General features: G+C 46.8%; 1 protein-coding gene across 1 annotated transcript in view; it reads right to left on the bottom strand.

The window, feature by feature from the left end:
• The window catches only part of ccdc30 (coiled-coil domain containing 30), a 144,430-nt gene that overhangs the window by 55,075 nt on the left and 62,207 nt on the right, over positions 1 to 27,148 (bottom strand). The window contains exons 11-14 of the mRNA XM_041206244.1: positions 20,785 to 20,876; positions 10,635 to 10,827; positions 8,511 to 8,621; positions 7,728 to 7,853 (exon numbers count right to left, since the gene is read on the bottom strand). Of these exons, the coding sequence (XP_041062178.1) occupies positions 7,728 to 7,853; positions 8,511 to 8,621; positions 10,635 to 10,827; positions 20,785 to 20,876 (522 nt within the window). The remainder of the gene's footprint in view (positions 1 to 7,727; positions 7,854 to 8,510; positions 8,622 to 10,634; positions 10,828 to 20,784; positions 20,877 to 27,148) is intronic.

The following is a 27,148-nucleotide window of genomic DNA, read 5'->3' as shown; positions in this document are numbered from 1 at the left end:
TACAGTCGGTCCCTTCATCCAAGATATTAATATAGATGGTAAATAGTTGGGATCCCAGCACAGACCCCTACGGCACTCCGCTAGTTAGTTTTCCAACCTGAAAATTACCTATTTATCCCAACTCTCTGTTCCCTATTAGTTATCCAATCCCCTATTCATGTTAATATATCACCCCCTTTACCATATGCTCTTATTTTCTGTAGTAAACTTTTATGTGGCACTTTATTGATTTGGAAACCCATATACCACATCTATTGGTTCCCTTTTATCCACCCTGTTTGTTATATCCGCAAAGAACTCTAACAAATTTGTCAAACACGATTTCCCTTTCACAAAACTATGTTGACTCTGCTCTATTGTACTACAATTTTCTAAATGTCCACTACTACCTCTTCAATAATGGATTCTAGCATTTTCCCAATGACAGATGTTAGGCTAACTGGCTTGTAGTTTCCTGCTTTCAGTTTCCCTCCTTTCTTTAATAGAGATTTTACATTTGTGGTTTTCCAATCCTCTGGGACCTTTGTAGAATCTAGGGAATTTTGGAAGATTGCAACAAATGCATCCATTATCTATGCACCCGCTTCTTGTAAAATCCTAAGATGCAGGCCATCAGTTCCAGGGGACTTGTCAGCCTTAAGTCCCATTAGTATTCCCATTACTTTTTCTCTAGTGATAGAGATTGCTATAAGTCCATCCCTTCCTTTTGCCTCTTGATTTTCAACTATTCTTGAGGTGCTTTTGTGTCTTTCACTCGCTCAAAGACCCCGCCATTTCCTCGTTTCCCATTAGGACTTCCCCAGTGTCAGCCTCTAAGGGAGCAATGTTTATTTCAGTTACTTGGTGAACTTTAAAGTCACCCACTATTATTGCAGCACCTTTCTTGCAAGCCCCATTATTTCTTGTTGTATACTCCATCCTAATATGTAGCTACTGTAAACTACAACTAAGGCCTATAAACTAATCCCACTAGTGACTTATTTCCTTTGCTATTTCTTATCCCCACCCAAATGGATTCCACATCTTGCTCATCTGAACCAAGTTCATTCGCACTATTGTGCTCATCTCATCCTTTAGTAACAGAGCAACCCCACCTCTTTTTCCTGTCCTGTCCTTCAGAAATGTCAAATACCTTTGAATATACAGGCAACAGCCTTGGCCATCTTGCAACCACATCTCTGTTATGGCTATTATATCACATTCATTTATTTTTATTTATGCTATCAATTCATCCATCATGTTACAAATGCAGTGACCATTCAGGTAAAAAGAGCCTTTAACAAAAACAGAATTACCTGGAAAAACTCAGCAGGTCTGGCAGCATCAGTGGAGAAGAAAAGAGTTGACGTTTCGAGTCCTCATGACCCTTCAACAAAACTGAGTGAATATTAGGAGAGGGGTGAAATATAAGTTTGTTTAAGGTGGGGGTTGGGGGGGGCAATGGTGAAGAGAGGTGGGGGGAGAGAAGAGAAGTGGGGGGGTGGTGTGGGTGTAGGGACAAGCAAACAGTGATAGGAGCAGATAATCAAAAGATGTCACAGACCAAGGATCAAAGAGGTGTTGAAGATGGTGATATTATCTAAACAAATGTGCTAATTAAGAATGGATGGCAGGGCACTCAAGGTACAGCTCTAGTGGGGGTGGGGTGGAAAGACTAGCAGGGCATACAAGATTTAAAAATAATGGAAATAGGTGAGCAAAGAAAAATCTATATAAATTATTGGAAAAAACAAAAGGAAGGGGGAAGAAATGGAAAGGGGGTGGGGATGGAGGAGGGAGTTCAAGATCTAAAGTTGTTGAATTCAATATTCAGTCCGGAAGGCGGTAAAGTGCCTAGTCGGAAGATGAGGTACTGTTCCTCCAGTTTGCGTTGGGCTTCAGTGGAACAATGCAGCAAGGCAAGGACAGACATGTGGGCAAGAGAGCAGGGTGGAGTGTTAAAATGGCAAGCGACAGGGAGTTTTGGGTTTGTCTTGTGGACAGACCGCAGGTGTTCTGCAAAGCGGTCGCCCAGTTTACATTTGGTCTCTCCAATGTAGAGGAGACCACATTGGGAGCAACGAATGCAGTAGACTAAGTTGGGGGAAATGCAAGTGAAATGCTGCTTCACTTGAAAGGAGTGTTTGGGCCCTTGGACGGTGAGGAGAGAGGAAGTGAAGGAGCAGGTGTTGCATCTTTTGTGTGGGCATGGGGAGGTGCCATAGGTAGGGGTTGAGGAGTAGGGGGTGATGGAGGAGCGGACCAGGATGTCCCAGAGGGAACGATCCCTACGGAATGTCGCCGGAGGGGGGGGTGAAGGGAAAATGTGTTTGGTGGTGGCATCATGCTGGAGTTGGCGGAAATGGCGGAGGATGATCCTTTGAATGCGGAGGCTGGTGGGGTGATAAGTGAGGACAAGGGGGACCCTATCATGTTTCTGGGAGGGAGGAGAAGGCGTAAGGGCGGTTGCACGGGAGATGGGCTGGACACGGTTGAGGGCCCTGTCAACGACCGTGGGTGGAAAACCTCGGTTAAGGAAGAAGGAGGACATGTCAGAGGAAGGTAGCATCATCAGAACAGATGCAACGGCGGCGAAGTAACGGAGAGAATGGGATGGAGTCCTTACAGGAAGCAGGGTGTGTGGAGCTGTAGTCAAGGTAGCTGTGGGAGTCGGTAGGCTTGTAATGGATATTGGTGGACAGTCTATCACCAGAAAATGAGACAGAGAAGTCAAGGAAGGGAAGGGAAGTGTCAGAGGTGGACCATGTGAAAATGATGGAGGGGTGGAGATTGGAAGCAAAATTAATACATTTTTCCAAGTTCCGACGAGAGCATGAAGCAGCACCGAAGTAATCATCGATGTACCGGAGAAAGAGTTGTGGGAGGGGGCCGGAGTAGGACTGGAACAAGGAATGTTCCACATACCCCATAAAGAGACAGGCATAGCTGGGGACCATGTGGGTACCCATAGCCACACCTTTTATTTGGAGGAAGTGAGACGAGTTAAAGGAGAAATTGTTCAGTGTGAGAACAAGTTCAGCCAGACGGAGGAGAGTAGTGGTGGATGGGGATTGTTCGGACCTCTGTTCAAGGAAGAAGCTAAGGGCTCTCAGACCATCCTGGTGGGGGATGGAGGTGTAGAGGGATTGGACATCCATGGTGAAGAGGATGCGGTTGGGGCCAGGGAACTGGAAATTGTTGATGTGATGTAAGGTGTCAGAGGAATCACGGATGTAGGTGGGAAGGGACTGGACAAGGGGAGAGAGAAGGGAGTCAAGATAACGAGAAATGAGTTCCGTGGGGAAGGAACAGGCTGACATGATCGGTCTACCGGGACAGTTCTGTTTGTGGATTTTGGGTAGGAGGTAGAAGCGGGCCGTCCGAGGTTAGGCGACTATCAGGTTGGAAGTTGTGGGAGGAAGATCTCCAGAGGAGATGAGGTCAGTGACAGTCCTGGAAACAATGGCTTGATGTTTAGTGGTGGGGTCATGGTCCAGGGAGAGGTAGGAGGAAGTGTCTGCGAGTTGACGCTCAGCCTCCGCGAGGTAGAGGTCAGTGCGCCAGACAACAACAGTACCAACCTTGTCAGCGGGTTTGATGACAATGTTGGGGTTGGACCTGAGAGAACGGAGTGCACTAAGTTCAGAGACAGACAGATTAGAATGGGTGAGAGGAGCAGAGAAATTGAGACGGCTAATGTCACGCCGACAGTTCTCAATGAAAAGATCAAGAGAAGGTAAGAATCCAGAGGGAGGGGTCCAGGTGGAGGGAGAATATTGGAGGTGGGTAAAAGGATCCGTTGAACAGGGAGAGGACTCCTGCCCAAAGAAGTGAACACGGAGACGAAGACAGCGGAAGAAGAGTTCAGCATCGTGCCGAGCCCAAAATTCATTGAGATGAGGGCGTAAAGGTATGAAACTAAGTCCTTTGCTGAGCACTGAACGTTCAGAGTCGGAGAGGGGAAGGTCAGGGAGTATAGAGAATACACGGCCGGGGCTGGGATTGGAAGATGAGGTGGGGACGGAGGGACAGGCAGGGGCGGGCGGTCCTAGATGGGTGTTGGTGTCGATGAGTTGTTGGAGCTTGCGTTCCTTATCACTTGAGAGAAACAGAAAAAGTTTCTTGTTGAGGCATCGGATGAGACGAAGAATATAATGAAACTGGGGGCACACACAGCTTTGAAAAAGGGTGCGGCGGTGCTGCTGGAGGGAGAGGTCAAGTGTGTTCATATGGCAGTGCATGGCACTGAGTGTGGATCACAGAATGTGACGGGAACAGCAGTCTCCATCTCCGACTTACCCCACGTGAATTTCAACTGAAATTCCATCCCTCTTGTTTCAAACCCACCCAGGATTACAGGTATCTCCGGGACATAAAACGTTTCTCGTACTGCTGTTCCTGTCACATCCTGAGATCCACACTCAGTGCCATGCACTGCCATATGAACACACTTGACCTCTTCCTCCAGCAGCACCACCGCACCCTTTTTCAAAGCTACGTGTGCCCCCAGTTTCATTTTATTCTTCGTCTCATCCGACGCCTCAACAAGAAACTTTTTCTCTTTCTCTCAAGTGATAAGGAATGCAAGCTCCAACAACTCATCGACACCAACACCATCTAGAACCGCCCACCCCTGCCTGTCCCTCCGTCCCCACCCCATCTTCCAATCCCAGCCCCAGCCGTGTATTCACTATACCCCCGACCTTCCCCTCTCCGACTCTGAACGTTCAGTGCTCAGCAAAGGACTTAGTTTCATACCTTTACGCCCTCATCTCAATGAATTTTGGGCTCGGCACGATACTGAACTCTTCTTCCGCCGTCTTCGTCTCCGTGTTCACTTCTTTGGGCAGGAGTCCTCTCCCTGTTCAACGGATCCTTTTACCCACCTCCAATATTCTCCCTCCACCTGGACCCCTCCCTCTGGATTCTTACCTTCTCTTGATCTTTTCATTGAGAACTGTCGGCGTGACATTAGTCGTCTCAATTTCTCTGCTCCTCTCACCCATTCTAATCTGTCTGTCTCTGAACTTACTGCACACCGTTCTCTCAGGTCCAACCCCAACATTGTCATCAAACCCACTGACAATGGTGGTGCTGTTGTTGTCTGGTGCACTGACCTCAACCTCACGGAGGCTGAGCGTCAACTCACAGACACTTCCTCCTACCTCTCCCTGGACCATGACCCCACCACTGAACATCAAGTCATTGTTTGCAGGGCTGTCTCTGACCTCATCTCCTCTGGAGATCTTCCTTCCACAGCTTCCAGCCTGATAGTCGCCTAACCTCGGACGGCCCGCTTCTACCTCCTACCCAAAATCCACAAACAGGACTGTCCCGGTACACCGATCATGTCAGACTGTTCCTGCCCCACGGTACTCATTTCTCATTATCTTGACTCCCTTCTCTCTCCCCTTGTCCAGTCCCTTCCCACCTACATCCGTGATTCCTCTGACACCTTACGTCACATCAACAATTTCCAGTTCTCTGGCCCCAACCGCTTCCTCTTCACCATGGATGTCCAATCCCTCTACACCTCCATCCCCCACCAGGATGGTCTGAGGGCCCTTAGCTTCTTCCTCGAACAGAGGTCCGAACAATCCCCATCCACCACTACTCTCCTCCGTCTGGCTGAACTTGTTCTCACACTGAACAATTTCTCCTTTAACTCCTCTCAATTCCGCCAAATAAAAGGTGTGGCTATGGGTACCCGCATGGTCCCCAGCTATGCTTGTCTCTTTATGGGGTATGTGGAACATTCCTTGTTCCAGTCCTACTCCGGCCCCCTTCCACAACTCTTTCTCCTGTACATCGATGATTACTTCGGTGCCGCTTCATGCTCTCGTCGGGACTTGGAAAAATGCATTAATTTTGCTTCCAATCTCCACCCCGCCATCATTTTCACGTGGTCCATCTCTGACACTTCCCTTCCCTTCCTTGACCTCCCTGTTTCAATTTCTGGTGATAGACTGTCCACCAATATCCATTACAAACCTACCGACTCCCACAGCTACCTTGACTATAGCTCCTCACACCCCAGTTCCTGTAAGGACTCCATCCCATTCTCTCAGTTCCTTCACCTCCAATGCATCAGTTCTGATGATGCTACCTTCAAAAACAGTTCCTCGGACATGTCCTCCTTCTTTCTTAACCAAGGATTTCCACCCACGGTCATTGACAGGGCCCTCAACCGTGTCCGGCCCATTCTCCCGCGCATTCATCCTCACGCCTTCTCCTCCCTCCCAGAAACATGATAGCGTCCCCCTTGTCCTCACTTATTACCCCACCAGCCTCCGCATTCAAAGGATCATCCTCCATCATTTCCGCCAACTCCAGAATGATGCCACCACTAAACACATCTTCCCTTCACACCCCCACCACCACCCCCCCCCCCACCACCCACCACCCCCCCCACACCTCCCTCCAGGACACCCTGGTCCACTCCTCCATCACCCCCTACTCCTCAACCCCTACCTATGGCACCTCCCCATGCCCACACAAAAGATGCAACACCTGCTCCTTCACTTTCTCTCTCCTCACCGTTAAGGGCCCAAACACTCCTTTCAAGTGAAGTAGCATTTCACTTGCATTTCCCCCAACTTAGTCTACTGCATTCGTTGCTCCCAATGCGGTCTCCTCTACATTAGAGAGACCAAATGTAAACTGGGCGATTGCTTTGCAGAACACCTGCGGTCTGTCCGCAAGAAAAAGACCCAAATCTCTCTGTCGCTTGCCATTTTAACACTCCACCCTGCTCTCTTGCCCACGTCTGTCCTTGGCTTGCTGCATTGTTCCAGTGAAGCCCAACGCAAACTGGAGGAACAGCTCCTCATCTTCCGACTAGGCACTTTACTGCCTTCCGGACTGAATATTGAATTCAACAACTTTAGATCGTGAACTCCCTCCTCCATCCCCACCCTCTTTCCATTTCTTCCCCCTTCCTTTTGTTTTTTCCAATAATTTATATAGATTTTTCTTTTCCCACCTATTTTTAAATCTTGTATGCCCTGCTAGTCTTTCCACCCCACCCCCACTAGAGCTGTACCTTGAGTGCCCTGCCATCCATTCTTAATTAGCACATTTGTTTAGATAATATCACCATCTTCAACACCTCTTTGTTCCTTTGTCTGTGACATCTTTTGATTATCTGCTCCTATCACTGCTTGCTTGTCCCTACAACCACATCACACCCCCAACTTCTCTTCCCTCCCCTCCTACCCCCACCTTAAACCAGCTTATATTTCACCCCTCTCCTAATATTCACTCAGTTCTATTGAAGGGTCATGAGGACTCGAAACGTCAACTCTTTTCTTCTCCGCCGATGCTGCCAGACCTGCTCAGTTTTTCCAGGTAATTCTGTTTTTGTTTTGGATTTCCAGCATCCGCAGTTTTTTGTTTTTATCTAAAGAGCCTTTAAACCTGTCTTTTTACCGTTTTTGTTTACTCTGAGCTTATTTGCTGGTACACACTTATGTTTGTACACTTTGCCCCTTCCTGTCATACGCTGGTTATCATTACCTGTATCATTAGTCAGCACTATTAACATATCCTTTCTCTTTAACTTTCCAAATCCAACCTCACCCCCACTATTTAGTTTAAAACCCTCTCTACAGCCCCGGTTAAGTGATTCACCAGGACACTGGTCCCAGTGTGGTTCAGCTGAAGCCGTCCCAATGAAACAGCCTCCTCCTTTCCAGTGCTGGTGCCAGTGCCCCATGAATCGAAATGGAGCAATTTCCTTACAGTCCTACCTCCTCTGCTCGTACTTTTGACTGCTGGGCACTAGACAGTGCTGCTTCAAGGTACTCCCGGTTTTTAATTTCTTCTTCAAGCCTTAGCTGTATGCCCTCCATTGTCGTTTGACTCCTTTTTAACTGCTGTTGAAGGTAATGCAGAGACCAATCATCAATGTTAGAATACAATACAAGGCATAACCCTTTCAATCCAAGCTCCTTTTGAAAATGCCTCATCACCATTCTCCCAAAAATGTTTTCTCTACCACCCACCGGCACTGACTCCTGTTGAGAGAAGTTCCATAGGTGCATTCATCCATTTTATATGTGAGCTTAGGCAGTTGAAAACATCATGGCTGAGACTAACTCTGAAATCCTCCAATACCAATAAAGAAGCATGTCCCTGTAATCTGCATCTCAATCTTTGCTTGATTTTTGTTCCCTATCTCTAGACTAGGGCACTGAGGCCAATTATAATGTCTCTACTGATGCCTGGTTCACATCAGTATTTTTCAATATAAATCAGGAATTGAACTTGCATCTTCTGTCCCAGTAGTTCAGATTGGGGCAGTTGCATTTTCTGTCTTGGCTACATTATTTAGCATGTACAACCAAGAGGTCTGAAGAACAAAACATTATTCTAACTTCCACCTAATGAGATTGTCAAATGGTCATCTGGAGTATATGATATTGTTCATGCTCTGGCAACGATTCCTAATGGAGCACTGATTATATATCAAGCACCGATTTCCTTGTTAGGCATGTCCTTTTTCATAGATCAGTGTAAAATCCCACACTCACCTCCTGAATATCTTGATCCTTACTCACAGCACTGATCACCTCATGACTTTTGGCTTTAAGTTCCTTGTACTTTCGCTTGAGTTTTACATAATCAGACTCCATAGTGGTGACCTGTGCAGAAAGTTAGTGTGTTAGAGAAAACACATCCTTCTAAGAAAAGGAAAAGATGAGAACTAGTGCCATATAACATGGCAACAAAGTATATTTACATAATACAATTTAGTTAGTAAATTTCAACTCATGTCATTAAGATTTCTATTTCCAACAGAGTCTCTTTAGAATTCCACATCCCAGCATAATGCAACCCAAGTATGATCGCTCAACACAGTGCACTCCTGTTAATGTGCCTCATCCCTGGCATTGAACATGCCTACTATGATGCCTTGATTCAATGTGTAACTTTTGCCACATGACCGCATGAAAATACCCTAAACTCTGCTATGTTGCAACACAGTGCAAATCTGCGAAAGTGCCCATCCCAACAGGCAGCCTTCCTTGCTGCAATGACCTACATGTAGTACACAGCTACCAGACAATGGCCTGGATTTTTTGCTGAGTCAGACTGAGTTGGGGGCTCTTAAAATATAGCGGACGGGTTCTAATTCTGGGCTTCCTGACACCATTCCTGGGCTGTCTGTTTTTTGGGAATGCCTTTTAAGGGTGTGGGCTGGTTCCTGTCAAAAGCCTGCTCCTGGTACTCCCAGCCTGGCTAGCTCCATTGTAGAGATGGGCATGCCCTACTCCTTTGCAATTTTCATGGAGGCGGACCAAGGTTTTTAAAGAGTCGCTACACATGGTCCCTCAAGGGAGTCATGAATCCTAGTCTGCACAAGGGGATCTTTAAAAAGTTTAAGTTCAAATGGTCCTCCATATGCCCCCTATGCCAAGCTCTGCCCTTCTATTCACCCCTTATGGCCTCTCATGCCCCCTATGCCAAGCTCTGCCCTTTTACCCACCCGCATGGCCTTAAATGCCTCCAATGCCAAGCTGTGGCACATCCACTCATTCCCCATGACTCCTCATGTCCCCAATACCAAGCTATATCACTTCCATGTCCAGTGACCCACCATATACTGTATGGAACCAATGAACCCTATAGTGACAGTGGGATGTATAAAAAAAGGCTTAAAAAAGTAATTCATTCATAACTTTCTACTATGTTTAAAAAAAAAGTCATTTCACTTAGAAGGCAATAAAAGTGTCAATCATCCAGATCCTTTAAAGTACCAATAACAAAACCACAAACTCTTGAAACCACCTAATCTTGTATAAATAAACATTGTAAAATGGACAGCTGAGATTAGAGAACCTGAACTGTTAATCAAGCAATGTTTTCCCTGGGACTCAGGTGTTTTAACAAACCTAGTGCATGTCTGGGCTCTCAGAACGTGCTAAATGGCCACTTTCCACACTGTAAACAACGGTCTCTGGCAAGGAAAGGAAATTAAATGCAAATAACACATGTAATTTTAGCAGTCTGTTCAGTGATCCACTATCTTCCTGTTCCCCAAAGAATCAACTTCAGCTTTCTTTCTTCTCATTTCAAAATCCATCCCAGCCTTGCTCCAGCCATTTTTGTATACATCTCATTTTGTACTGCACCCACCTGTGCTTCCTATACTTTCTACATCTCTACCATTGCATTACTAGTCATCCCACATACTATCGAACTTTGGTGAGCAATGTTTCTATTGTCATACTCTTGCCCTCCAGGATTATTTTCCAAACAACCATCTTCCTATTTCCATCTCACTCCCTGTCTTCTGAAGCCTCCTAGGTGTTGGGTGAGGTTAAAATTAGTTCTAACCTCCACAGTTGAACATTCTACAAACAACCACAGTCTAGTTTCACACATGAGGAATGGTACATTAGGCAAGGTACCAGAGGATTTTGACTCTTGTATGAGTTAATACGAGAAAAAAAAGTTGGCAAGAGAAAATGATATTCAATACAGATCTGAATTTAAAAACTGTCCTATTAAATGGTCAGACATAGGATGCAAATGTTGCCAGCCTGCAGTGCGGGAGTTACACATCTGCCCAGGGATAACTCTTCTTACTCAGAGTATTACAATTAAATCAAGAGAGAACAATGGTTACATTGTCCTTTGTTGTCTGGACTAACCTTGGTTTTCAGTATTTCCTTCTCACAGTCAGTGCTAAGCTTGCCATCTTTTAAACGATTCTGGTATTCTTCTATAGTAGACTCAAGTGTCTCATTCCTCAATGCTACCTCTTCAAGTTCCTGTTGCAGCTTGTGCATCTTACGCTGCAGTTCATGGTTCTTGGCGTCTAGCCGATTAATCTCATGGTGGCACCTGGAACATAAAACAGATGACAAATGTTCCGCCTTGGCAATTTCAAATATTCATCCTTCTTCTTCTGAAGCTGTTAGTTCTTGCTTTGGTAGCAGTTCACATGCAATACAGAAATCCCCACCAGATGGCCTTTCTTTATGGGTGATTTTAAGGATACAGGACGGAAGTTAATGCCCTCCCCCAAAGCGAGTTTGGACGGGATGGGGATATTTAATTGGGTGGGAGGACGCCAAGTGGGCACCCTGCCACTTTCTTGCCTCTGCTCCGATTAAGTTTGGGGTGGGAAGGCTCGTGGACAGCCTTCCCACCCCATCACCAATTGAGATGGTAATTAATGCCGATTTAAGGGCCTCAACCTGCCGCTGCTGATATTCAACCAGTGGCAGGCAGGGCAGTTGCCACACGGAAAGCTCAGAAAGCAAATGCTAGCATGTTTGCTTGCAGGTTCTTGGAGAGGGGTCCCATGTTCGAAGGCACTCAGTGCATGATTGAGGGTCCCCAGCAATGGGAAGCGGGGGCCCGGTGACAGCCACCCACTGCCCTTGCCTCTGATCCCCCTCCCATCATCTCCATTGAGCCCCAGAAAAGTAAAGGCGCAGAAAGAGGCCATTCAGCCTCAGTGTCTGCACCGGCCTAAATGAGAAAAAAGAAATTAGCCGCTCATTTAATCCCACTTTCCAGCACCTGGTCTGTAGCCTTGCAGGTCACAGCACTTCAGATGCAGATCCAGGTACCTTTTAAATTTCAACCACCAACTTAGGCAATGAAAACTGGGCCTGGATACCAAACTGCAGACAGGGCCTGGTACCACATCGCAGAATGGACACCACCACCACTCTGCAGACTGGGCCTGGTCACCACACTGCAGACTGGGCCCAGGGACCACACTGCAGACTGGACATGGTGAGCACACTGCAGATTGGGCCCGGGGACCACACTTTAGACTGGGCCCTGCCAACAAACGGAAGACTGGGCCCAGCCACACATTGCAGACTGGGCCCGGGGACCACACTGCAGACTGGGCACGGTGACCACACTGCAGACTGGGCCCGGTGACCACACTGCAGACTGGGCCCAGTGACCACACTGCAGACTGGGCCCAGTGACCACACTGCAGACTGGGCCCGGTGACCACACTGCAGACTGGGCCTTGCCACCAAATGGCAGACAGGGCCAAGCCACCACATTTCAGAATGATGTCAAATCTATCTATATTATGATTACTATCTCCAAAATGGTTCCCCACTGATACTTCATCTACTTTCCCGCATTCATTTTCTAAGGCTTAATCTAGAAATCTACCGTTGGGCTTGTTACACACTGCCTAAAAAAGTTCTCTTGAATGCAGTTCAAGAACTTTGCACCCTCTGTGCCCTTCACATTGTTCATATCCCGATTGGTATTAGGGTAGTTGAAGTCCCCAACGATTACTGCCATATTATTTTTGCACTCAGAAATGTGTCTACATATTTGCTCTTCTAACTCCATTCCACTATTTGGGGGTCTACTTTTTAATTTATTCATTCATGGGATGTGGGCTTTGCTGGCTGGGCCAGCATTTATTGCCCATACCTAGTTGCTCTTGAGAAGGTGGTCATGCCACCTTCTTGAACCACTGCAGTCCATGAGGTGCAGGTATACCCTCAGTGCTGCTAGGAAGGGAATTCCAGGATTTTGACCCAGCGATAATGAAGGACCGGTGATATATTTCCGAGTCAGGATGGTGAGTGACTTGGAGAGGAACTTCCAGGTAGGTGGTCATCCCATCTATCTGCTGCCCTTGATCTTCTAGATGGTAGTGATCATGGAAGGTCTAAGGATCCTTGGTGAATTCCTGCAGTGTACCTTGTAGATGGTACACACTGCCGTCACTGTGCATCAGTAGTGGAGGGAGGGAATGTTTTTGGATGTGGTGCCAATCAAGCAGAATGCTTTGTCCTGGACAGTGTCAAGCTTCTTGAATGTTGTTGGAGCTGCACTCATCCAGGCAAGTGGGGAGTATTCCATCACACTCGTCGCAGGATTCCTAGCCTCTGACCTGCTTTTGAAGCTACAGTATTTATATGGCTAGACCAGTTCAATTTCTGGTCAATGGTAACCCCGCCCAGGATGTTGACAGCAGGGGATTCAGTGACTGTAATGCTATTGAACGTCAAGGGGTGATGGTTAGATTCTCTCTTGTTGGAGATGGTCATTGCCTGGCACTTAATTGGCGCGAATGTTACTTGCTACTTGTCAGCATAAGCCTGAGTGTTGCCCAGGTCTTGCTGCATTTGGACATGGACTGCTTCAGTATCTGAGGAGTCGCAAATAGTGCTGAACACTGTGCAATCATCAGCGAACATCCCCACTTCTGATCTTGTGATGGAAGGAAGGTCATTGATGAAGCAACTGAAGATGGTTGGGCCGAAGAGTTCCCTGAGGAACTCCTGCAGTGATGTCCTGGAGCTGAGATGACTGACCTCCAACAACCACAACCATCTTCCTTTATGTTAGGTATGACTCCAACTAGTGGAGAGTGTTCTCCTTGATTCCCATGGACTCCAGTTTTGCTAGGCGCTCCTTGATGACATACTCGATCAAATGCAACGTTGACGTCAAGGGCAGTCACTCTGACCTCATCTCAGGAGTTCAGTTCTTTTGTCCATGTTTGAACTAAGGCTGTAATGAGGTCAGGAGCTGAGTGGCCCTGGCAGAACCCAGACTGGGTGTCAGAGAGCATGTTATTGCTAAGCAAGTGCCGCTTGATAGCACTGTTGATATTCCCTTCCATGACTTTACTGATGATCGAGAATAGACTGATGGGGCAGTAATTGGCTGGATTAGATTTGTCCTTCTTTTTATGTACAGGACACACCTGGGCAATTTTCCATAGAGCCGGGTAGATGCCAGTGCTGTAGCTGTACTGGAACAGCTTGGCTGGGGGCGCGGCATGTTCTGGATTACAAGTCTTCAGTACTATTGCCGGAATATTGTCAGGGCCCTTAGCCTTTGCACTATCCAGTGCCTTCAGCCATTTCTTGATATCATGTGGAGTGAATTGAATCGGCTGAAGACTGGCATCTGTGATGCTGGGGACCTTTGATGGAGGCTGAGATGGATGATCCACTCGGCACTTCTGGCTGAGGATTGTAGCAAATGCTTCAGCCTTATCTTTTGCATTGATGTGCGGGCTCCTCCCTCATTGAGGATGTGGATATTTGTGGAGCCTCCTCCTCCAGTGAGGTAATCGTCTACCACCATTCACGACTGGATGTGGCAGGACTGCAGAGCTTAGATCTGATCCATTGGTTGTGGGATCGCTTAGCTCTGTCTATGACTTGCTGCTTATGCTGTTTGGCACACAAGTAGTCCCGTGTTGTAGCTTCACCAGGTTGACACCACATTTTCAGGTATGCCTGGTGCTGCTCCTGGCATGTACTCCTGCACTCTTCATTGAACTAGGGCTGATCCCTGGCTTGATGGTAATGGTAGAGTGGGGGATATGCTGGACCATGAGGTTACACATTGTGGTTGAGTACAATTCTGCTGCTGCTGATAGCCTATAGCGCCTCATGGATGCCCATGAGTTACTAGGTCTGTTTGAAATCTTAGCACGGTGGTAGTGACACACAACACAACGGAGGGTATCTTCAATGTAAAGGCGGGACTTCATCTCCTCAACGACTGTGTGGTAGTCACTTCTACCGATACTGTCATGGACAGATGCCTCTGTAGCAGGCAGGTTGGTGAGGGTGAAGTCAAGTATGTTTTTCCCTCTTGTTGGTACCCTCACCACCTGCCGCAGACCCAGTTTAGCAGCTATGTCCTTTAGGACACGGCCAGCAGTGGTGCTGCTGAGTTATTCTTGGTTATGGATGTTGAAATCCCCCACCCAGAATATATTCTGCGCCCTTGCCACCTTCAGTGCTTCCTCCAAGAGGTGTTCAACATGGAGGAACACTGATTCATCAGCTGGAGGGGGGGTGCGGTACATGGTAATCAGCAGGTGGTTTCCGTACCCATGTTTGACCTGATGCCATGAGATATCATGGGGCCCGGAGATGATGTTGAGGACTCCCAGGAAACTACCTCCAACTGCATACCACTGTGCCGCCACCTCTGCTGGGTCTGTCCTAGGGATGGTGAAGGTGATGTCTGGGACATTAACTGTAAGGTATGATTCCGTGAGGATAATAATGTCAGGCTGTTGCTTGACTAGTCTGTTGAGACAGCTCTCCCAATTTTGGCACTAGCTCCCAGATGTTAATAAGGAGGACTTTGTAGGGTCGACAGGGCTGTCATCTACGGTGCCTAGGTTGATGCCGGGTGGTCCATCTGGTTTCATTCCTTTTTTGAGACTTTGTAGTGGTTTGATACAACGGAGTGGCTTGCTAGGCCATTTCAGAGGGCATTTAAAAGTCAATCACGTTGCTGTGGGTTTGGAGTCATGTGTAGGCCAGGCCAGGTAAAGACGGCAGATTTCCTTCCCTAAAGTACATTAGTGAACCACATGGGTTTTTACAACAATCGACAATGGTTTCATGGTCATGATTAGACTTTTACTTCCAGATTTTTTATCGTGTTCGCCATGGCGGAGTTTGAACCCGGCTCTCCAGAGTATTACCCTGGGTCTCTGAATTACTAGTCCAGTGACAATACCACTATGCCATCACCTAGCAGTGTGGCCGCTCCTTTTTTATTTATGAACTCAACCCATATGGCCTCATTTGATGCTTCATTTAGTATATCATCCCTCCTCACAGCTGTAACTAATTCTTTAACCAATAATGTTACACCCCCACCTTTTTTATCCCCCTCCCTATCCTGCCTAAAAACTCTGTATCCAGGCATGTTGAGCTGCCATTTTTGCCCCTCCTTAAGCCAAGTTTCTGTTATAGAGACGGTATCACGCTGCCATGTGTCTATCTGTGCCCTCAGCTCACAGGCTTTATTTACTCTCCCCCTTGCATTTGCATATATACCTTTTAACACTGCCAAATAATTCCCATGCTGTACACTTTTTAACCTGTGCAGCTTCTGTCTTTCAGAGTCACTCACTAATTCTCCATCTCCTGTTCCCTGCTCTGAATTTGCCCTCAGCCATCCCCCTGCCAATCTAGTTTAAATCCCCAACAACAGCACTAGCAAATCTCCCTGCCCAGGAACCCCACCCCACGCCACCTATCCTGCTCTCACTCACCTGTGGTCTGGGTCCCTCGGTGATCCTAAGCCTCTCCTTGGGTGTACTGCTGGCAGCTGCCATCACTCCCCAGGTGGTGCTGCCTGCAATGGACAGTTGCTGGCCTCTGATTGGCCAGCAACTCTGGGGTGTGGGAGAAATTTTCTGGGGTACTTGATGCCAGAGAAGGCTGGCCACTGGCAATTTAAGAGGCACATAATACTGATGGGCCTTCCCCAGAGCAGGTAACATGAGTCTCTTGCCAGTTCTCCAGGTACTGGGCAAGACCCCCACTGCCATCATTAAATACCCCCCAGAATGTTGATGAGGTGTTCAACTGTGGGGGTACAGCCAAGTTGGATCTTATTCCAGATATTTTATTCTGGGTATTTTCACATATGCATTTTGCAGGAGTGATCAATGACTTGTGACCAAGATGAGGAACCCAAGTTGATTTTTCACCCAACTCCATTGTGCCAGCCAACAGCAGGAATGGTATCTGAGAATCGTGTTTCTATATGGGTTAGAAACTTTCGTCACTAAAGATATACAACAGCTACATTTAAGAAAGACTGGCATTTACATAGCACCTTACCAAATCATAGAAACCTCTCAAAGTGCTTCTTAACAGAATGTATTACTTTGAAATGCAATGACTGTTGTGATGTAAGAAAAACAGCATCCAACACACTCCAAGATCATAAAAACTATAACGAAACGAATGACCAATTAATCCATTCCTGGTGATGTTGATTGAGGATGGATGGTTGGGTTGGACATGGAGAGAAAAATGTGTTATTTCAAAAATCCATGCCATTGGTTCCTTAACATCCATCCCAACCACCAGCATGGGAAGGTAGGGCCTTAGTTTAACATCTCATCTGAAGGATGGCACTTTTACAATGCAACACTCCCCCAAGTATACTTTACTGTCAGCCTAGACTGTGTGCTCAAAACTACAATAGGTTGCTAAATCATAATCTCCTGACTCAGAAATACTGTGATCAATTTATTTCAGACAATTGCCATTGCCAAGTGAAAGGTCTGCAAATTGCTTGCTGCAATAGGACCCGTATTGTGATCCTTTCCCAAAGGATACATTTCCATCCCTGGAGTTTGTCTGAGTGAACCCTCAGGAAATATGGAAGCATCAGAACAGGATATAAGACCCAAGTATAGGGAAAATTGAAGATGTTGTGGAAGGGATTCACATGATAATGATCAAATACAATAGTATCAGAAACTTCTTGATGGATTCTACTACAGGTAACCTGGGATGGGGGTGCGGCAGGGATTACTGCACTTACAAGACTGATACAGAGAAAGGTCTACATTTCTTGATTTTGTAATCCAATTGACTCAAATCAGTTTATGCTTTTTATCTCCAGTACCGTATTTGGAACATCACTCCACATGTTGATCATTGTTAATGCAAAGATCTGCCTGATATCTGTCCTAAATAATCCTTTCAACAGTTTAGCCTGTGCACTTTTATTTTAGCATCCTACCATTCATTAAGTTACATTCCTGATTAACCTTATTTAATATCTTGCATAGACATATATCTATAAAAGTATATGCTCCAATATCTTCTTTTAAGGGTAAAAAGCATCAGTTTCTCATAATGCAATCCTTCGGCAGTAGGGATCAGCTTCGCAGCTCTTCTCTGAATCATCTATAGGACTTGAATGTTTGCTTTATATGTTGGTGCCAAAAACAGAACACAGCACTAAAGCTGCTGTATAACCAAGAAACAATACAGTCCTAGCTTGACATCTTCCATCCTCATAATCAGCTGACATAGCAATTTATATGAGTTTTCTCAACTGAAGAACTGATTTTTAAAAATGTGATTGCTGCAAATATGAAATATAAATGATGGAAATAGTAGCATTTACATCATTGTCTAAACTACAAAGTAATCAGCCCAGAACTTCCATGGAGTAGCAATCATCATGGAGTCCCACTCCACTCTGCTCCTTTTTATTTACCCAGGTCAGGAGCTGCACATTTCTCGCTCTATCTTCCAATCTGGGCCTGGTGAGAAGTATGCAGCACGACAGCTCTGGAGTCCTACCAGTGCAGGATAGCATCGCTGGGGGAAGTGAAACCACGCCTCCTTTTTACAAGGCTGGATGCCATAAAGCAGTAAGTTTAAAGGTCCCATTCTTGACAGGAGGGAAGGTAAGTGTGTATGCTAAGTGGGTGAGGAGTTAGGATGGTCAGGGTGTGGTGTGGTGAGGGGCGGTGGCATTGGTGGTGCTAAGGGAAGGGTGGTCGGGGGGTGGAGGGGTCTCAGGTGTGGGAGGGTGGTTGAGGGAGTGGTTGGGTGGGTGGTAGGGTAATCAGGGGGTGGGGGAGGGGTGGTGTGGATGGAGTCAGGTGGTCAGAAGAGGAGTTGGAGGAGTGGAGAGTTGGCGGGGGCAGGGTGGGTAGTCGGGGTTGGGGGATTGAGGTGGCAATCGGGGCTTGGGGAGTAATTGGGTGGGGGTGTTGGGAGGGTAGTCATGGGTGATAGGGATGCTTGGAGGTTCAGTAGTATAATTACCCAGGAGTTAGAAGTGGTTTTAATACTTCTGACTTTTCCTGGGTAACCTTTCTGCTAAGAGTTGGAACCATCCGAATCTCCGATTTAAATCGGAGATTCAGATGTTCCAGGTGCAGGATATTCGACCAACGGAAGTTCAAACTTCCTGGACAATTCCCGTATAGTCTTTGTGTAGCAACTTCCAGGGGGCTCCCCAGCGCATCTTCTGGGATACGACCCTCCCCGGGGAACGGAAGATCTGGGTCTTCATTACAGTTTTAAAATTCCTTCAATGCTCAAACTCAGCTTGCAAATTGAATGATTCTGACATTCCAAAATGACACTGTAGCTTCCCTCAGCCTCAAGAAAGGTAACTCTTAGTGGAACGTGGCAAACCAGCTGTCCTTTTACATGAGCAAACCTATATGAGAGCTGAGCCTGGAGACAGTCCTGCTAACCACCTCCCTCATTGAGGCCACATATGTACAGCTCATTTGCAGCTGCTCATGTGCCCAGTTGGAGCCTGAGGCCTGAACTATGTTTCCAAACAGCTGTTTTCACAGCTTGGGGAATGACACAGAACTCAGTGGGGAGAAGGCTTGGAACTTGGTGGGGAGAAGACTTGGAACTCAGTGGGGGTGGGGAGGATTGAAGTCTGGAACCGGGAGTTGGGGGAGAGAAATGTCAGGAACTGGGGAAGGGGGAGGCAGACAGGAACTCAGGGGAGGGAAATGAAGAGGCAGATGGGCAAGTAAGAAGAATGGAGAGAGGCAATATAAACGAAACAGTACAATTTTAAAGGGATGCAGAAGCAGACACTTACGGGTGTATGTAAATAAGTCTCTGAAGGTCGTAGGACAAGTAGAGAAAGTTGGTAAAAGGCTTACAGGATATTGTTTATCCATCATAGAGCACAAAAGCAAGAAGTTATGCTTCTTTAGCCAGAGAGTGGTGAATCTATGGAATTCATTGCCACAGAAGGCTGTGGAGACCAGGTCATTGAGTGTATTTAAAACCAAGATAGATAGGTTCTTGATTGGTAAGGGGATCAAAGGTTACGGGGAGAAGGCGGAAGAATGGGGTTGAGAAACTTATCAGCCGTGATTGAATGGCGGAGCAGATTCGATGGGCCGAATGGCCTAATTTCTGCTCCTATGTCTTATGGTCTTAACTGTTTATAAACTGGTTAGGTTTCAGCTGGTACACTGTGGCCAATTGTGGGCATCACACACTTTAGGAAAGATGCCTTAGAAGTGCAGAGGAAATTTACTAAAATAATACCAAGAATGAAAGACTTCAATTATGTGGAAAGGCTACAGAGAAACTGGTGTTGATCTCCTTAAAAAAAAAGAGTCTGTGTTCTGTGTTCCTACCATCAAGCATTGCATTACATTTAGGTGTTCCTCGCCAAATTCACCATTCCAATGCACTCCTGGTCAGCCTCCCATCTTCCATGCTCAATAAACTTGAGCTCATTTAAAACTCTGCTGCACATTTTCTAACTTGCAGCAAGTCCCATTCTGCGTCTTCTGTTTTTGCTTTAATAGTGTCGGCATCACAGACTAATATCCGTATTCTGCCAACATTTATGTGGGTAGCGTTAGCTAAACCGGACAAGGCCTGCAGGGATGGTAGCTCTTATTAAGAAATGGAAAGAATCTAAAGATGGCTCTTGAAGATTTCAAGAGCTGTGAATATTTCCTTCGGCAGCCTGTTATCCCTCCCTGTGTTTTTTGGTCTACATTGCCTATCAGTCCAGCAACATCTCAATTTTAAATTTCTCCCCCTTCATGCTGAAATTACTCTATCCATCACCCCTCCCTCTGAATTCCCTAGTGCGTATGCTGAACATTTTCTAAACTTGGGAGGGTGAACTTCTAAATTTTGAACTGTGAGAGAGCTGTGCGTTCTCTAAACTCGGTACAGGGTGTTGCATGTTCCCTAAATGTGAGCGCTGAGTGCTCCTCACCTGGAACAGTGAGACATTCTCCAAAAATTGTTAACATCAACAGTGGAAGCTCTAGAGCCTACTTGCTTGCCTGAATAACTGGATCAAATCACGCAATGCAGAGACTGAATATTCTACAGCAGGCAGGATCAAATTACATTCCAGACAAACTGTTTGGAGGACAAGGTGAATCAGAAATCTAGTCCAACCCACCTGTGGTGCAAAAAAACGCAGCTTTTTTTGGGGAGGTGAAAAATACTAAACCAACACTCACACTTTCTCTTCCTTCAAGACCCCAAAATTCATGATCTGTTAATGTACCTTTTGTGGAGTTCCTCTGATTTTGGATGCTGACCATCATGGCCTGAATCTGAGAGCCATGAATCTGCCTCCAAATCTTGGCAACCAGGGTCCTGGGGTAAAGGAGAGAAACCAATGAAAGTTGGACCATTAATTGTAATAAATGCTGGACCATAATGTTTACAGTTCAAATGAAGCCTATTATGCCCATCATAGTGGGAAAATCCAAAACTAATCCTACTCCTCCAATCTTAACCCATACCCAGGGGGAGAATTTTCTCTCCGTCGAGCGGTGGGGGGGGGGACTGGGTGGGAGTGGGCGGGTACGCACCTGATTGCCGCCTGCAATCGGCTGGGTGCCACCATTTTACGCGCACCTGGAAGCACTGAGCGCTCCCTGTGCAGGCGGGGGGAGGAGGGAGAGCATGCGCGCAAGAGAGTGCAGAACTCTCCTTGAGGCACAAAGCTGATCAGGGAGATTAGTTTAAGTTCCAAAAGAATTAATAAAGGAAAAGAAATATTTTTAAGACATGTTCCCTCATGTGAAACTGTCACATGAGCTGGGACATGTCCATTCATTTTATTAAAAATTTTTACAAGACTTTAAAAACCTTCATGAAACCTCATCCAGTCCGTGGATGAGGTTTCATGAAAAATGCGAAGGCCACCTGGGCTCTTCGCCTGCAACCTTAAGGTTGGACAGGCAGCTCAATTTATTGTTTCAATTGTTAGTCAACTGGCCTTAACAGGCCTTTGAGAGTTCGGCGGGCGTGCAGCCGACCTGTCACCGCACGTCATTTTACCCCTCGGCGAGCAGCCCCACCCCCGCTTGCCAAGCCAAAGATTCTGCCCCAGGTTTCTTTCTCTGCTTCAAACATTTACTCGATTTTACCCAAAAAGATACAAAGGTCACTGCCTCAATCACTGCTTGGGTGCGAAGTATTCCATATTCTAACAACCATCTGTGTTAGGGGATTTTTCTTAACCCCTCTTCACTATCTTAGTGACAGTTTTAAATGGATGCTTGTTCTCACCGACTAATTTCGAACAGATCCAGCAACACAAGACATGAGGCACTATGGGCCATCAGCAGCAGCAGAATTGTACCACAATCTGTAACCTCATAGTCCAGCATATTTCCCACTCTACCATTACCATCAAGCCAGGGATCAACCCTGGCTTAATAAAGAGTGCAGGAGTACATGCCAGGAGCAGCAACAGGCATACCTAAAAATGAAATGTGAATCTGGTGAAGCTACAACACAGGACTACTTCTGCGCCAAGCAGCATAAGTAGCAAGTGATAGTCAGAGCTAAGTGATTCCACAATCAATGGATCAGATCTAAGCTCTGCAGTCCTGCCACATTCAGTCGTGAATGGTGGTAGGCAATTAAACAACTCACTGGAGGAGGCGGCTCCACAAACTTCCCATCCTCCATGACGGGGGAGTCCAGCACATCAATGCAAAAGATAAGGCTGGAGCATTTGCTACAATCTTCAGCCAGAAGCGCTGAGTAGATCATCCATCTCGGCCTCCTCCGGAGGTCCCCAGCATCACATGTGCTAGTCTTCTGCCAATTCGATTCAATCCACGTGATATCAAGAAACAGCTGAAGGCACCAGATACTGCAAAGGCTATGGGATCTGACAATATTCCGGCAATATTACTGAACACTGCTCGAGAACTTGCCCCGCCTCTAACCAAGCTGTTCCAGTACAGCTACAACACTGGTATCGACCAGGCTTTGTAGAAAATTGCCCAGATATGTTCCGTACACAAAAAGCAGGACAAATCCAGCCCGGCCAATTACTGCCCCATCGTCTACGCTCGATCATCAGTAAAGTGATAGAAGGGATCATCAATAATGCCATCAAGTGGCACTTGCTTAACAAAAACCTGCTCAATGATGCTCAGTTTGGGTTCCACCAAGGCCACTCAGCTCCTGACCTCATTATAGCCTTGGTTCAAGCATGCACAAAAGAGCTGAATTTCCCAGGTGAGGTGAGAGTGAATGCCCTTGACATCAAGGCAGCGTTTGACAGAGTGTGCCATCAAGGAGCCCTAGCAAAACTGGAAATGGGAATCAGGGGGAAAACTCCCCGCTGATTGGAGTCATACCTCGCACATAGGAAGATGGTTGTGGTTGTTGGAGGTCAATCAGCTCAATTCCAGGACATCACTCCAGGAGTTCCTCGGGATAGTGTCCTAGGCCCAACCATCTTCAGCTGCATCATCAATGACCTTCCTTCCATCATAAGTCAGAAGTGGGGGTGTTTGCTGATGATTACACAATGTTCAGCATCATGCGTGACTCCTCAGATACTGAAGCAGTTCATGTCCAAATGCAGCAAGACCTGGACAATATCCAGGCTTGGGCTGATAAGTGGCAAGCAACATTCGCATCAAACAAGTGCCAGGCAATGATCATCTCCAACAAGAGAGAATCTAACCATTGTCCTTTGACATTCAATGGCATTACCATTGCTGAATTCCCCACTATCAACATCCTGGCGGGTTACCATTGACCAGAAACTAAACTGGATTAGCCATATAAATACTGTAGCTTCAAGAGCAGCACAGAGGCTAGGAATCCTGCAATGAGTAACTCACTTCCTGACTCCCCAAAGTCTGTTCACCATCTACAAGGCACAAGTCAGGGCTGTGATGGAATACTTTCCTCTTGCATAGATGAGTGCAGCTCCAACAACACTCAAGAAGCTTGACACCATCCGGACAAAGCAATCCGCTTGATGGGCACCCCATTCACAAACATTCACTCCCTCTACCACCAACGCACAGTGGCAGCAGTATGTACCATCTACAAGCTGCACAGCAGGAACTCACCAAGGTTCCTTCAAAAGCACCTTCCAAACCCACACCAATACCATATAGAAGGGCAAGAGCAGCTGACAGATGGGAACACCACCACCTGGAAGTTCCCCTCCAAGCCATTCACCAACCTGACCTGGAAATATATTGACGTTCCCCTGCTGTTGCTGGGTCAAAATCCTTGAACTGTGGGTGGACCTACACCACATGGACTGCAGCGGTTCAAGAAGGCAGCATACTACCAACTTTTGAAGGGCAATTAGGCATGGGCAATAAATGCTGGCCTAGCTAGCGTTACCCATATCCCATAAATGAATTTTAAAAATCAATATTTTATACAACTTCCTGCCTTATTCTTGTGCACTATACCTCTATTTATAAAATCTAAAGTAATAAGATTATAGAATTAGGCATGCAAAGGCTAAAATATAGGGTCAAGAATCTCATGGAGTCACAAAGTGATAGGTTGCAGTTCTATGCTTGGGATACCTCAGATGGTATGCTCCTGAAACCTGTTATACAGTGTGGGCAGTTGCTGAGTTGAAGCGAAGCATTTGCCACAGGAAGAGGAAAATGAACTGTAGGGCCAACAGTTCTATCTTAATAGTGCTCTTTGCTGTATAGAAACGGGATAAAACCATGCCTTTTAACAGCATTGCCTTGCCATTGTTCAATGGGAGAGGGAAAACAGGAAGGAACTGCCCAGTCAGTATCCCAAAGGCAGGAAGGTTGTGAATGGAAGTATATGGAACAGAAACAAAAACAGAATTACCTGGAAAAACTCAGCAGGTCTGGCAGCATCGGCGGAGAAGAAAAGAGTTGATGTTTCGAGTCCTCATGACCCTTCAACAGAACTAGATGAATCCAAGGAAGGGGTGAAATATAAGCTGGTTTAAGGTGGGTGGGGGGAGAAGTGGAGGGGGGTGGTGTGGTTGTAGGGACAAGCAAGCTGTGATAGAAGCAGATCATCAAAAGATGTCACAGACAAAAGAACAAAAGAACACATAGGTGTTGAAGTTGGTGATATTATCTAAATGAATGTGCTAATTAAGAATGGATGGTAGGGCACTCAAGGTATAGCTCTAGTGGGGGTGGGGGGAGCATAAAAGATTTTAAAATATTTAAAAATAATGGAAATAGGTGGGAAAAGAGAAATGTATATAATTTATTGGAAAAAAACAAAAGGAAAGGGGAAGAAACAGAAAGGGGGTGGGGATGGAGGAGGGAGTGCAAGACCTAAAGTTGTTGAATTCAATATTCAGTCCGGAAGGCTGTAAAGTGCCTAGTCGGAAGATGAGATGCTGTTCCTCCACTTTGCGTTGGGCTTCACTGGAACAATGCAGCAAGCCAAGGACAGACATGTGGGCAAGAGAGCAGGGTGGAGTGTTAAAATGGCAAGTGACAGGGAGGTTTGGGTTATTCTTGCGGACAGACCACAGGTGTTCTGCAAAGCGGTCGCCCAGTTTACGTTTGGTCTCTCCAATGTAGAGGAGACCGCATTGGGAGCAACGAATACAATAGACTAAGTTGGGGGAAATGCAAGTGAAATGCTGCTTCACTTGAAAGGAGTGTTTGGGCCCTTGGACGGTGAGGAGAGAGGAAGTGAAGGGGCAGGTGTTACATCTTTTGTGTGGGCATGGGGAGGTGCCATAGGTGGGGGTTGAGGAGTAGGAGGTGATGGAGGAGTGGACCAGGGTGTCCCGGAGGGAACGATCCCTATGGAATGCCGACAGGGAGGGTGAAGGGAAGATGTGTTTGGTGGTGGCATCATGCTGGAGTTGGTGGAAATGGTGGAGGATGATCCTTTGAATGCGGAGGCTGTTGGGGTGATAAGTGAGGACAAGGGGGACCCTATCATGTTTCTGGGAGGGAGAAGGCGTGAGGGCGGATGTGCGGGAGATGGGCCGGACACGGTTAAGGGCCCTGTCAACGACCGTGGGTGGAAAACCTCGGTTAAGGAAGAAGGAGGACCTGTCAGAGGAACTGTTTTTGAAGGTAGCATCATCGGAACAGATGCGACGGAGGCGAAGGAACTGAGAGAATGGGATGGAGTCCTTACAGGAAGCAGGGTGTGAGGAGCTGTAGTCGAGGTAGCTGTGGGAGTCGCCATCCCATTCTCTCAGTTCCTTCGCCTCCGTCGCATCTGTTCCGATGATGCTACCTTCAAAAACAGTTCCTCTGACATGTCCTCCTTCTTCCTTAACCGAGGTTTTCCACCCACGGTCGTTGACAGGGCCCTTAACCGTGTCCGGCCCATCTCCCGCGCATCCGCCCTCACGCCTTCTCCCTCCCAGTAACATGATAGGGTCCCCCTTGTCCTCACTTATCACCCCACCAGCCTCCTCATTCAAAGGATCATCCTCCGCCATTTCCGCCAACTCCAGCATGATGCCACCACCAAACACATCTTCCCTTCACCCCCCCGGCGGCATTCCGTAGGGATCGTTCCCTCCGGGACACCCTGGTCCACTCCTCCATCACCACCTACTCCTCAACCCCCACCTATGGCACCTCCCCATGCCCACGCAAAAGATGTAACACCTGCCCCTTCACTTCCTCTCTCCTCACCATCCAAGGGCTCAAACACTCCTTTCAAGTGAAGCAGCATTTCACTTGCATTTCCCCCAACTTAGTTTATTGTATTCGTTGCTCCCAATGCGGTCTCCTCTACATTAGAGAGACCAAACGTAAGCTGGGCGACCCCTTTGCAGAACACCTGCCTACTGTCTGCAAGAATGACCCAAACCTCCCTGTCGCTTGCCATTTTAACACTCCACCCTGCTCTCTTGCCCACATGTCTGTCCTTGGCTTGCTGCATTGTTCCACTGAAGCCCAACGCAAAGTGGAGGAACAGCACCTCATCTTCCGACTAGGCACTTTACAGCCTTCCGGACTGAATATTGAATTCAACAACTTTAGGTCTTGGACTCCCTCCTCCATCCCCACCCCCTTTCTGTTTCTTCCCCCTTCCTTTTGTTTTTTCCAATAAATTATATACATTTCTCTTTTCCCACCTATTTCCATTATTTTTAAATATTTTAAAATCTTTTATGCTCCCCCCACCCCCACTAGAGCTATACCTTGAGTGCCCTACCGTCCATTCTTAATTAGCACATTCGTTTAGATAATATCACCAACTTCAACACCTATGTGTTCTTTTGTTCCTTTGTCTGTGACATCTTTTGATGATCTGCTTCTATCACTGCTTGCTTGTCCCTACAACCAACCACCGCCCCCCCACCCCCCACCACCACCACCACCACCTTAAATTTCACCTCTTCCTTGGATTCACCTAGTTCTGTTGAAGGGTCATGAGGACTCGAAATGTCAACTCTTTTCTTCTCTGCCGATGCTGCCAGACCTGCTGAGTTTTTCCAGGTAATTCTGTTTCTGTTTTGGATTTCCAGCATCCGCAGTTTTTTTTTTATCTATATGGAACAGAATGTCCCTAGACAGCAAATTTGGGATGGGGGGTAGGGGAACCAAAGTGGGTGAGGAGAATATCAGTGCTTTACAGTGGTGTAGTGGGAAATTTTGCAGTGCAGGAGCTCCAAG

This window comes from Carcharodon carcharias, chromosome 15, assembly GCF_017639515.1.
Source record: "Carcharodon carcharias isolate sCarCar2 chromosome 15, sCarCar2.pri, whole genome shotgun sequence".
NCBI classification, from domain to species: domain Eukaryota; kingdom Metazoa; phylum Chordata; class Chondrichthyes; order Lamniformes; family Lamnidae; genus Carcharodon; species Carcharodon carcharias.
The sequence above is the reverse complement of the archived record's forward strand: the minus strand, read 5'-3'. Positions and strand labels throughout refer to the sequence as shown.